Below are 13,062 nucleotides of genomic sequence, written 5' to 3' on the forward strand. Positions count from 1 at the left end.
TCCTGATTCTTTTGTCAGCCTGCACTTCAGAAAGCTAGCCTGTACTGTTTTGCTATGTCTCCTCATGTCACGTTCTCTGTCATTTCAAGGACAACATTTTAGCTGATACACAAAACGAGTAGGAAAAGGGGAGAACGGGGAGGCAGAGAAGAAAGAGATAGAAGTCTGAACTCATCCTCTGTCCGTTTCCTCCATTCCCTTCACAGTGTGATCAGGGTCCAGCTCCAGATTTGCCTCATCATAAAGTTCAAGAGGGTTTTTACAGAAGTAGGGTAGAGCAACTGGACCACTTTTTCCTCTTACCTGCAGCACGTAACTTCATGTGTGTACTAAAGGCGAGTGCTGGGCTGATGGCCTTGCCCTGGGAATGAAACTTTGCTATCATTATGCTATTAATGGCATAGAAAAGTGTGATGGGAACACAAAGGCCCAAGTTTAGATAAATAAACCACATGCATTTGCTTTGTGTTCTAAGCTTCTAAATTATGCAAACAGCTAGAATTCCCTTCCTGTTTATCTGAGGAGTATTGTATTTAAAAACTAAATAAGACTAACAAATCGGCGCTGTTGCTGGATTAGTCATTTGTCTTAAGCATATGCTTGAGAAGGCAGCTTGCTGCTCCAGTAAGATGCATTTTCTACATTGTCTCATGCGCTGCACAAAGAAAAGCCTGTGTAAAGATATATCCCCCACCAGCAGCAAACAGAAGCAAGAAGAGCTTTATGACAAGGGAGAAGGCCTCTTATTAAGCCAGGCAATATATACAAAAGGAGTAAACTTACAGACGCAGAAGTGACCTTGTGTATCAGAAAGCTTGTCTAAGAAATCATAGGATAGCACACAAAAAGACTTACTTACTTTCATTTACTTCTAGCTGATTTAATCGAAGGAAAGGCTTGGAAATGTACCAAACTGTTAGATAACATATAATGTTATTTTACAAGGAGGTAGTTGAATAAATAGAAACTTTTCCACACTATTTGTTACTCAGACTCCCCACTCAAAAATACAGGAATTTCAGAAGTTAATATAAAAGTTGGTAAGAAAACAAGAGACTGACTAATGAAGTATAGAACAGTAAAAATACTTTTTACTGGTCCTGCTCTTTCATTACGGAATGAGATATTGATCCTATTTTAGCATAATTAATATTTTTCATAGTCAACATTAAAAGCTAGTTTCTGTCTCAGCATGCTTGGGGCCAGGACAGTCTCATACCCCACACCAAAAATACAATTTGTTAATGGAAGCATTTCTGTCAGCAACAGCAAAAAAACACCCAAATACACAAACAAAAAATCCCATAATCGAGAAAATTACCTATTTTGAAGGCGTACACTTTTAAGGCTTTTCTGGTGCTTTATGCTATAAGAGGTGCTACTGGCTGCTTTCCATAAGCAAGGAGTATTCTTTTATTTCTTCCTCCACAAGCACAATCTTGGATAGTTGATTGAGCAAGTTAGTCACTGGTATTTCCAGGGCAAAAAGAGCAGATCAGAATCCTGCTCTGCCATGCTGTGTAGCGAAATCAGTCTCTTTCCAGTCACCGTAGAAAAAAATAACTAGAAAGGTTAGCATCCTTAAGGTTAAATTAGCCTGTGTAATTCCTGTTCAGCTGTGAAGCAGTCAGCGAGATTTGATTCATTTATTTATATTTATTCAAGGGCACTCTGATGGCCTGTGCAAAAAAACCAATCTCCTTGGAGGCTGAAGTGTAGTTTTATTATTTTTAAAGTTACCCAGTATCAATCTGTCCCATGAAGGACTTAAAGCTGCATTTCTCTTCTTGTGTATCTCTGTGAGGAAAGGCTTTAAACCATCCCTTAATGTAAGAGCTATTTAACAGTAGTGTTGAGATCCTTTGGTGTTTGCTGCTAGGACTGTCTCAGCACATCTCATCTGACCAGTTTCCATGAGGGCCTTTTTTCTCCTCTTCAGTGCTTACGGCAAGTTACAGTACATAAGGCTATAGTTATGCCAATTGCTGAATCCTTCTCTCTTCCAGAGCATCCCAGACTCTGGTCACAAGTACTACCTGCAGTTCACTACTGAAGACTACAAAAGTGGGGTGAGTTTATGGTCCTCCGTGTTTCTTCTGATAGCACGTGTTATATGAACTTCAGTATCTTTGTAACAGGTTACATTTAAATGCTGTCATAAATGGGTCTTTCACAATGGAAAGACTTACCTTTATGGTTCTACGTGCCTGTCCAACATCGGGTATGGCTTGCTCTTGGGATCACTCGAGTATTTCATCTCATCAGCCCTCAGCCTCTGCCTGGGTTCAAGTGGTCACAGCACCATAGTTACCCACTTTGCTCAGTGCCTGAAGAGACTGTCATGTTTCAAGTCACATCAGTCACATCCAAGCACCTGAGTGAAGCCCTGCAATGGCCCAAACTCAGTATGTCAGTATGGTCCTCATCATCCAGCTGTAGCTCCTGCTGTGTCTGCACACCAAAATGAGAATAAAGAGTTAACAAGTTGTGTGTTTTTTTCATTAGAACCCCCCCTCCGTTCATTCTGTCAGACAGTTATCATTATCAACTTTACTGTAAGCATCTGCTTTTCCATTGCACACACATTTTATGAAATTTTAATTCTTTTCAGAAGTTACTATGAAGCATTATTTTTGTTTCAAGGCTAAAGTACACAAGAGTCCCTGTTATCAACTGAGGTTATTTTTTGAGAACTCAAACATATTTCCAAGATGACTTAGTGCATTTCTGCCACAGTTTGATTAAACAGTTCTGTTAAATCACTTTAGCCTTGTGGTTTTAACCTATTTACTTTTCTGGGGGGAAAAAAATATAAAATATATATATATATCTTTCTGAAGACTTTCTTGACCCTGTACAACTTTGTACAAAGTATCTCACAAAGACATATACGTATTCCATACGTATACTTCACATGATGTACCAAGAGCCTTTTTAAGAATGTGTTGCTGGTAAATAAAACCTTGATTAAAGATAATGGGTTTAAATTCTATCTTTCCAGGAAAATGCTGGGAACTGCCTTGCTACAGTGTTGTATCCGAAGACAAAGTCTCCACCTGTTGTCAGTATCAAGTGCATGCAGAGCAAAGACCAGAAGCAAATCCAGGAAGAGGACAACAGGCTTTACCAAAAAATCAGGCACCAAACAAAACCAATAACTGGAAACAATATTCCAGGTATATTCCTCCAAATAATTGACTGTATTTCATTTTACCTTAAAGAGCTGGGCACTTTTAAGAACAGAGCAAAGGTACACACATTTTCAAAAGGAGACACATGTATTTGCAGTAGCACCCTAATACCATAGAGCTAACTATCAGAACAATTCCACCTTGCCAGCAATTCTTGGGGAGAAAAAAAACCCAACACCTGTTGTGAAAGTGTTTTGGATTTAAAAGCAAAGCCTGTGCAGTTTTATATTCAAGTAAATGCAAAATGTCCTTGAGTAGTAACAACTGCCTTAACCCACACGCCTTCCCCAGCTGTGGGGGGAATTCACAAGGGATGACAACACAATTTTTCCATCCTGGAAACAGAGCACCCCGGCCCCTCTTTTCCTCGTCACTAGGTAAGGACTTCCACTGCCGTGGATACTGGGCTTCTCCCCTCCCCGTGGGGATGCAGTGAGCAGAGTCTCTTGGTGATTTCAGTTCTGTCACACTTTCATACTCTGACTGCAGGCTCAACATCACTTTCCTCCCTGTCCAAGACTAACATATCGAAAGCAAAAGTCACTTCCAGGAGCAGTGCTACACCAGGTAGAAGTGCTCCAGGTTTATAATTTTCCTGAGGCAGAATCAACCACTTTATATTTCTCTCTCCCTTGCAGACAGCCATGGCAATATTGAACCTGCCCTGGAGCCAGTGTGGGCTTTAGCTGTTGCTGGCAGCAGCTACATAATGTGGGAAAAGTCAACAGAAGACATGGGCTACTTCATGGCACAAGTGAAGTCTGTGAAGCAATGGGTAAGTGAAGTGGAGTAAGTGAAGTGGGTAAAGCGAAGCCTATCCAGGCTGAAAGGCAGCATCAGCCAGCGCCCAGACTGCATTCTCAGGGAATGTATCTTACACCTCAGCGTAATGAACAGGAGTTCCCAAAGCTTTGTTTCCACCTCCATCACCTCTGGTCAAAAGACAGCATTCAGTTTTTAATCCCTAGTTACTTAGAATTAGATCTGAACTATTTAGAATGAGAATCTCTCTGAAGGAGAAATTAAAAAGCGGGAAGGATTCTGAAAGTTATTTGAGGGTTAGTCAATTAATTAGGACCTGAGTCAGCCCAGTTGCAGGTGAGAGAACAGTCAGACTGCAGAGCCACACCACAGTTAGTGCCTTCAACATTTCTATAAGCAGGACATGCTCCTAATTCCCTGTCTCTCCCCACACAAAACCTGCCTCATTGACCACAGCCATCTTGAGCACTGTTCACCTTGCTCCGTAAGCAAGCTAAATACAGCCAAGTAAATCTGAGTGGCCTCTAAACTTCAACAGTATAACTTGTGTCCTTGATAATCTTTTTCTTTTTGAAACATGCCCAGATAAGGAAAGATGATTTTACCGAGTTTGACTACACCATCCTGCTCCATGAAATTCCAACACAGGTAAGAAAGTGCAGGTGTACACTACCTCCTTTCATTAACAGAGGGACAGCATCAAAATTGTAAAAGATGTGTATTTTTAATTCTCTTCTCCAGGAAATTATTTCATGTCACATGCGCCTCACTTGGCTTCCTGGTCATCCTCTGAAAGTAAAATACTTCTGTGCTTCCGAAAACCAGGGGCTGGAAGACGGATCTGGAATGGAATCTGGATCAGCTGCTGGGGTTCTACATGAAAAGGGACCCAATTTTTAAAAGCAATTGTCAGTTTTACATACCTGTATTAAATGAGAAAATCCCTGTGCTAATAGACGTGGAGCTGCAGTAATTTTTCTATACAAGTTGAACCGTGAATTTGAGTACTTTCGCTAGCTGTCTTGTTACAGAATTAATTCCCATAGTTTCTTAATGCAACACTCGTAGAGTTCTACATAAGAAACTTTGCTACTACGTGTATACAGAGTTGTATATGTATATACATGTATACACATGTATACACATGTATACACAAGTTGATTTTACGTCACTGACTTACTGTAGCTTTGAGTAACATAGCTTGTAAACAAAGTTAATATATTGGGATAAAAAACTTGAGAAATGTATTAATCTGTTGCTCAGAAATATTTGTCTACTGATATTTTTTTTTTGGTTTTTTGGAGGGGGGGAGAAGGAAGGTGCTAGATCCGTGCTGATTTTCAACTTACATCTCCAATAAACCCAGTACTGTTCTGCAGCGTGGAGGTTGGGTTTCCTTCTGACACTGCTCTCTGACCCGAGCTGTCCATGTCCTCCTGCTGTCCAGCCTCTAGAAGGACTTGGACGAGCACAGTCAGCGACATGTCTCCCCATGAGGCCCTGGTAACCGCCGTCTGCACAGCCTAGTCCCGCTGAGGCACCGCTGTGCCCTGCAGCATCAGCTGACAGAGTTTTTTATCTCTTCTTTGTGAAGGCAACTCAGAAAATACTGATATAAAGAAAACACATTTTGGGGTCTGCCTGTGCTTGTCCCCTTCCCGGAGCCCTGCACAGCAGTGCTGCTCAGGCAGAAACCAAGGGCACTGGCACTGTCTGTTTGCAGTTCTTTCTATTGCCCTGAACAAAAAGAGAACTGCAAACAGGACAGCTCAGTATGAATGCATTTCCATACTGGGGTTTGGGGTACAGAACACTCCATCAAACAGCTTGTGGATTAACACCGCCACATCTTGTGCATATCCCAAACACAGCAAAGTCCTCTGGCAAGGATGTGGTTTTATCTTGTCATGCCCAAATCTCCACTTGGCTTCCAGCAGAGCTGTTGCTGCCTTCCCTCCATTTGCTCAAATAGTGCCAAACTGTCTCCAGTTTGCTTTTCCTTCCCCTATAAGCAAGATTACTCCCAGGTTAAATTAACTTATTATCAGTAAGTACCCTTTCCTTCAGGAAACATGGCCTCTGCTTCTGAGACGATTTTGTTCTTTATAATTTGTGCTAGATTGTGCTATCATTGATCTGTAATTGGAAACCATTATTAAGATACTTAACATGACAGCTTTAACTCTGTAGGCCAGGTGATCTGTTAACCCCCCCAAATTCAGGCATTTTTTACACAAGTGTATTACAATCCAATGTACTTCTACTGACTGAAGCTTTTTATATCAGCACGTAACAGGCATTACAATAAATTCCATGAAGCAACATTTCACATACTCCTGGTGTTTTCTTTTGTGTTGGTAAAGCATTCCTCAACATCCAAAGCATGAACTCAGAGCTTGTAATGGCAACATTTCTTAAAGAAATTGGTGATGAAATTTTTTTTTTTTTAATTAAAAGAATAGCACAGATTTTGCACTTTGGGGCTCTACTTTAGCATACACCTAACCACAAGTTCAGTTCCCTTACCTTGTGAGGCTCTCCAGACGCCAAAGAAAGGATTGGGCACTTTCAACTTGCCAGATTGGCGTAACTGACTACTAATAAGCAACACAAACTCATGTTGGATGATAAGCTGCACTGTAAGTTTTGGAGAAGTAGCAAACCTGTTGGAACTCAAAGGCAAAACTTCCACCAGCTTCCTTAGGGCCAAGATTTCAGTTAGTGGGTCAGAACCTAAAATCATACAGCAAAATTCTTAGTTACATCAATGCAGACGCGGTCTGAGATAAGGCCCAGGCGGGTTCACAGTGAATTCTTGACGCTACAAAACCTACACAGAGCCTGTTTGGAAGAGGCAGAGACAAGAGAAGAGGAATCACTCTCTTCCCTCTTTGCTGCTAGGGAGAGTTCACTTAAGTCACACATAATGTGAGCACTACCTCAAATCGATTAAACAAAAACCCCATCATGCTCAAACAAAATCCAGGGTGTTCCAAGGCTCTCGCCCTCCACCCTACCTCCAGTGCCCCCTGTTACCTGTCAGGCTTCCCTCACCTACAGATTCTCTTGCCGGTGCTTGAGTTGGGCTGACCTCATTGTGCCTCAGCTGTCCCTATGCTGTGCCAGGTCTGCAGAGACCCAGCGCTCCCCTGGCTGCACCCACAAGCGAGGAATTCACTGCACAATTGGCTTCAACCAAGCACAACATAAAAGACATATATATAAATAAAATAATAACTATTCCATTTCTTCCTTGCATTTATTCTGCTTTTATAAGCCATCTCTGACTTTCGGTAAATATGCTGTATTTGCTTAAGCAAATCTCCAAATATCATGAGAAACTGCAGGGCTTTTTGTGAAGTAAGTCCCAGCTGAGCATTCTCACAAAACCAAAGCAGTGAGTGCAAGGGAATCAAGAAGGATTTGGCCCAAAGCAGTATCATACTCATACACATTTTGTCTGTGTTTAAGCAGCATTTAACCGCCCCTGACCAATCTCTCACTTTTTTTGAGGTTAAAGTAAGTAATTTTCACTGTCTGCCAGCAGAAGCCGAGAAGATGCCCAGCTGCTACAGTTCTGTCTGTGTCTGGTAACCATCAGCCCCAATCCTGTGCCAGGAATGTGGCTGGTTTTGAACTGGAAATTCATTCTCTGTTTACTGGAAGTCTGCTAAAATACTGTTAGGCAGAGTGGGACAGGAAGAGAGACCACGCAAAGAAACCCCAGTGTGGATCCTCTGGTAGTAATTAACAAAAAAAAAAAAAAAAAGATGATAACTACTCTTTCTCACCTAACTATAGTACCCCTGTCTCAGCTCTCTTCTATGAGTGACCAAGAACCATTCAAGTGATTCCCAAGCTAAGTGTCGGCAGTAACATGTCCTTTTGATTGGAAGATTCTGGGAAAAGGAAACTGGTTTAGTTTTCTGACAAGAAAGCATGGCCGTATAATAAATCCATGTCACTCATAGTGTCAGAAAGAGTTAACTTCTACATACATTCTCCTCAACCCTCTTCAAATGCCCTCTACTGTCAGTGGACAGGCTGATTTGGTGACAAGCAAGCTGCACAGGCTTCGGAGGCTTCTGGCATGGTTTCTGAAGGATGTGGAGGGAAAAGTGACATTCATTCTCAGCAAGGGATGCTGGAAGTGCCACAGGATCTGTGCTTGGAGGACGTGTGAGAAAACGCTGAGCATGGGGTGGTGGCTCATCCCCCCATGCCTGCCAAGCAGGTCAGAGTTAGCCAGGTCTCCTGAATAAAAATTTTTAAACTTTCAAAACCAGAGAAAGAGGAACTGCCCTAATTACAAAATAATGATGTATCAAGTAAAAAATTAAAATTATTTTAATACAAATGGATTAAGACAAATTATCATCCGTGTTTGAACATTTATATATTTTGTTAATGAGTAGCATTTACATCTGAACAATTCTGTTGCAATCTCCTGGTGGCTTCTGAGAACACCACAAAGGAAGGATATTACAATGAAATGACAAGTCCAAGTCCTGCTGCAGCCTGCACTTATCCAGCCAGCCTTGACTGCTACCATTGCTTGGGCAAAGGAGCTTTGGGAGAAGATTGTGAAAAAACATCCAATGTACATGAGAGGAAAAGAGTCAGTTTTTTACTTTGCCCTTCTTTGCAGGAAGTCGCCCTGTTGCTTCAAGGTATTTGTTAATTACTTCTTCTTGAGTGCTGGGCGAACACGGTTGGTATTTACAGTATTCCATTGTATATTCACCCTTTCCCTGTAGAGTTGGAAAAAGAACAGTCAAGATAAGGACACAAACAGTGTAATCCTATTTAGCAGGCCACATCCTCATCTGTGAAATTCATGCAATAATTGTGTATGATGAAGCATACATCATGTACTGAGGCACATACATGAGATAGATACAAACCCATACAGTATCTGGATGTTGTTCCTGTGAACAAGACTTTAAGATCACCTGTGGTTCCTACCACATCAGTGTGACAATTCTGCTTCAAACCTGAAAGTGACTGTGGTATTCATACCAACCCATTTGAGTGCCCGCAGAAAACCGACACTTTTGTGTCACCAGATGTGTAACAGCAGATTTTATGTCACAGACAGACTCACCCAATTCAAATGCATTCAAAGAATGTGTAACTACAGGCATATAGATTACAAAAAAAGGACACCTTAACTTTTTGGCAGTGCTGCCAAAAATCTCTTCTACCTGCAGATACCTGTAACTTAAAGCATATGCCTAAACTTTTCCAGCCTGTGAATTTAATACCTTTACTGATACCTACCACTTTGTATCGCTTACAACTCTGAATCAATTCTAGCCTTAAAGTAGGAAAGAATTTTCTGGCCAGAAATGACACGGCTAATGATAGCTATGCTAATTAAAAGCTACAGTTAACGTAACAGCAAAAGCTCTAAGCTTATTTTCTGATTCTGCACTTGATTTTTATTGCTTTTATGGCTGCATACACTGTGTAAGATGACGCAAATCAGCATACTTGATTTACAGAAATAAACATGTTTTAGCAAAAAGTCAAGCGAGTACGTACCTCTGTGCAAGACCTCAACTCAGAGGCATATCCGAACATATCATTCAGTGGCACCTAAAATCCAAGAACACTCTTCTTGTAAAAACAAGATGTTTTTCCATCAACTTTGGTTATCATCCAATTAATCTCAATTACGATTACAGAGTCAGTAAAATCTGGGGCTCTTTTTAAACAGTAGTGATCTAATTATCTGTTTTTGTAAAATACCTCTTATTTCAACTAATTTGTATTCACAATGTTTTTCCGACAGGAAACCCCCAAAATTCCACCAGAGTTTGAATGCCCCAGATACTCGAATACCCCAGACTCAGTAATCTTTGACACCCAGCAGGAGATTACATTTGAAATTATTCAAGACTGCAGCTTTAACTACAATTTATGAAGCAGAAGTGATGCAGTGTGTAGTCTGCCCTTAGCTAAGGCAAATGATGATTTACCCGACCACCGCCGCCTAACATGAGAACACACGTTTTGAGGGGGGAGGAGGGGAAGGAACATTGAAGACAAGTAATTGTAATTTACATTTATCTGCAATTATTACATTAACTGTAAAGATCTTCCCCTGACCTCTGCGTGCCTGTATTGCTACCCAGATTTGCTTCAGGTAGTGCATCCTGTCCACCTTGAGCAACCAGCGTGCTGTTTCTTTCTCTGACACTATCTGACTTGAGGTCAGAAAGTTGGCTTCTCTGGAGCAAGACAAATCTACAATAGGTTTACTATTACTGCACGGTACACTGTCATGAGTTTAAAATTAGTGTTATGCTTATGAACTGAAAAACTAACGTCATGTTCATCCACTGAAAAACACAGCTACGAGTTTACGTACATTAGACAGTAAGTAAAACAGTAAAGGGAGTTGAAAGGCAGCACAAGAAAAGAAAAGGTCAGGAACCAGAGAACAACACAAACCTCAGCATAAACAGTAAAGTAACCCTCTGTGCCATCTTGTCCTGTGATCACACCATGGCGGCGATTAATTCCAGCTATCACTGCTCCTTGGAATTCCGTGGGTGCCATCACCTCCACTGCCATAACAGGTTCGAGTACACGCACAGTGGCATTTTCCATAGCTGGAGTGGAAAAAAAATAATTAAATAATCAAACATCAAAGAACAAGCCTGATATAATTCAAGGTACCCCTGTGCATACCAAAGAGGTGTTTTACAGTTAATGCTAAGTCCTTCTCACATCAGCAGGGGAAAACAATAATCAACTATGTGGAATTCCAGCTCCCCTGCTTTTTATTCCTGAGACTGCAATGTCAGAAGGCACACAGTTTGATAAAATGTTCTTTTTGTACCTGTCTAAAAATTAAGCTGTTGGTATTTCTGTACTATGAACAGGATTTCTCCAAATAACTAAAAGAACTATTGTGCCTCCCTTAAAATTTCTATAAACTCTTGCACGTATTCTGCTCTATAAAACTGATTGAATTTTGAGAGTACGTATGGATACACCAAGCAACCAATGAACCTAGAGAAATGAGTACATTAGATTCAGCTCCAACAATCAGGAAGCGAGCAGGGTCACACATTCAAATGACCGGATGTATACCTTGCTTCAGGGCTCCTTCTCCTGCTCTGATGAAAGAGATTTCATTGGAGTCCACCATGTGATGTGCACCATCTTCTAGGACAAACCGCACTCCAGAGATCCTGTGGCCTGACACTAGACCTTTTTCACATGCTTCTCGGAATCCCTGTCAAAAAACATCTCAAAGTTAGCAGTTTGTAGACCAAAACAAAGCCTAAAAAAAGAGCAGCATTAACAATAGCCTGCAAAAGACATTAAACTTAAAAACCAAAGCAATAGTAACAAAAAAAAACCCCACCAAACCCTTTCACAATGTGTAACAGCAATCCTGCATCTACCCAATGGACCTTCTTGCTTGGTAAAATAATAGGAGAAAAAACAGCTGGGAAAACTTCCCATTCACAAGCATTTGAAAACTTTGTACTGTCGTTCTTTGGCACCTCAGTTCAATATTGCTCTTTTTAAAAAACAGAAATCACGTAACAAGCTAAGGACAAGAAAAAGAAATGTACTCAGAACTTTGCTTTGTTAAGGGATTGTACGGTCAAAACCCAAAAGAATGCTCTTTGTGGAAAGAACTACTCTAACCACTTAACTAAAGAACAAGATTCTTTTAAGACTGCAGGCTTTTTCCAGGATTTGGCAAAAATCTTTAAGTGTTGCATCATGTAGTAATGAAGGAATTATTTTAGGTGAATCCATTATTATAAGAATTCAAGCATCATGGTAAAGTACGACATGGTAAATTAGTTTCAGAGAAACAGACACAGAGGAAAGCTGCAGAAGAGAGAAAAAGAATATTTCGTAATTCATGCAGGAAATACAGCTTAATTGCAGTTTACTACATAGTTGGCCTCAGAGAAGTCACAAAAAAAGTTACGTAATTTGGGGTTAGAGATGAGAATCGTGTGGCCACAATCAAAAGCAGAAGAGGGCTGTTAAAAAGCAGATTCATCAGGAGGCTTGTTTGTGAGACAGGAAAGCCTACCTTCTGTATGGAGGTACTGATATGAAAGTAGAGCAAGCACACACCACCAAAGAAAACCAGCAGCAATTTCTAAATTAAGTGGAAAACCTAAGAATGTCAGATATGAAGGAAAACCACACAAATGTGATTTTGCTTCCACTAAGTAATGGGAAAAGCTGCCTTGCCTGGGGCGAGGCAGTCACAGTAAATGTGGACTGTATAGCAGGAAAACATCAAGAATCAGTATTCCTTATATTATATACACACACAAAACATTTTGTACCTTTTCAACAGCAGGCACGAATTGTTTTGGAATATTTGTGCCAATGGTTCTGTCTTCAAATTCTACTTTTGTGTAGTCCTCTGGATCCAGGGGCTCAAGCACACCTATAACTTTGCCATACTGGCCTGCTCCACCAGTCTGTTTCTTGTGTGTATATTCAAACCTAAGAACAAAACCATGTTACTCATTACACGAACTGCAGCTTTCTACAGAAAAAAAAAAATTCTCATTCTTCATTTTGCTTTATTCTGTTTGGTTCTGTGTAAACAAAATGGCTAAACACCGTATAACAGCGTATGAAACAGCTTGAGGATATTTAAAGCCCAAGAGGGAGCACTGCAACTCTCCATCTTGCAAGCGCGAAGCTGAGAGGTTGTTATGAGTTAAACCTCACAAAATACAGCCTCAGAAAGCAACGCTAGTAAAGCCTGCTTACACTTACGTGTGTGCTTTTTGTTGACTTGAATAACAAGATTCTTATTGCTGTTTCTGCACATACCTACAGTTTCCACCCACAAAGTACTTTGATGTTATGCACAGATGCTGAACAAGGGGACTATCAGGGAAAAAACTTGTGAACACGACCTGGTAAAGGATTTTTAAGCGAACCTGGAGGGATGTGAGGCCTCTCCAGAACACCTGTCCGTGCTCCCACCGGCTGGGGTGACACCCGTCCGCCCGGAAGCACTCGGTGCCTGGGTGCCGAGACAATCCCCGTGTGTCAGGGATGGTCCCCGTGGCGCCCCGGGCCGGAGGGGAGAGGCGAGGCCCGGGCAACG

General features: G+C 41.1%; 2 protein-coding genes across 2 annotated transcripts; one reads left to right on the forward strand and one right to left on the reverse strand.

Moving 5' to 3' along the window:
• Positions 1–2,006: 2,006 nt before the first annotated feature.
• On the forward strand, positions 2,007–4,853 carry RARRES1 (retinoic acid receptor responder (tazarotene induced) 1; the record flags this gene model as incomplete). The annotated part of the gene is made up of 5 exons (XM_010011661.1): positions 2,007–2,069; positions 3,002–3,176; positions 3,830–3,966; positions 4,539–4,601; positions 4,695–4,853. Coding segments are annotated over 5 exons (597 nt in total), but the record flags the coding sequence as incomplete, so codon positions are not given.
• Positions 4,854–8,513: 3,660 nt separating this feature from the next.
• GFM1 (G elongation factor, mitochondrial 1) lies at positions 8,514–12,446 on the reverse strand (the record flags this gene model as incomplete). The annotated part of the gene is made up of 5 exons (XM_010011662.1): positions 8,514–8,704; positions 9,498–9,551; positions 10,410–10,570; positions 11,055–11,199; positions 12,284–12,446. Coding segments are annotated over 5 exons (655 nt in total), but the record flags the coding sequence as incomplete, so codon positions are not given.
• Between the last annotated feature and the right edge of the window lie 616 nt (positions 12,447–13,062).

Source organism: Nestor notabilis, unplaced genomic scaffold (genome assembly GCF_000696875.1).
Source record: "Nestor notabilis isolate BGI_N333 unplaced genomic scaffold, ASM69687v1 scaffold16803, whole genome shotgun sequence".
Classification (NCBI taxonomy): domain Eukaryota; kingdom Metazoa; phylum Chordata; class Aves; order Psittaciformes; family Psittacidae; genus Nestor; species Nestor notabilis.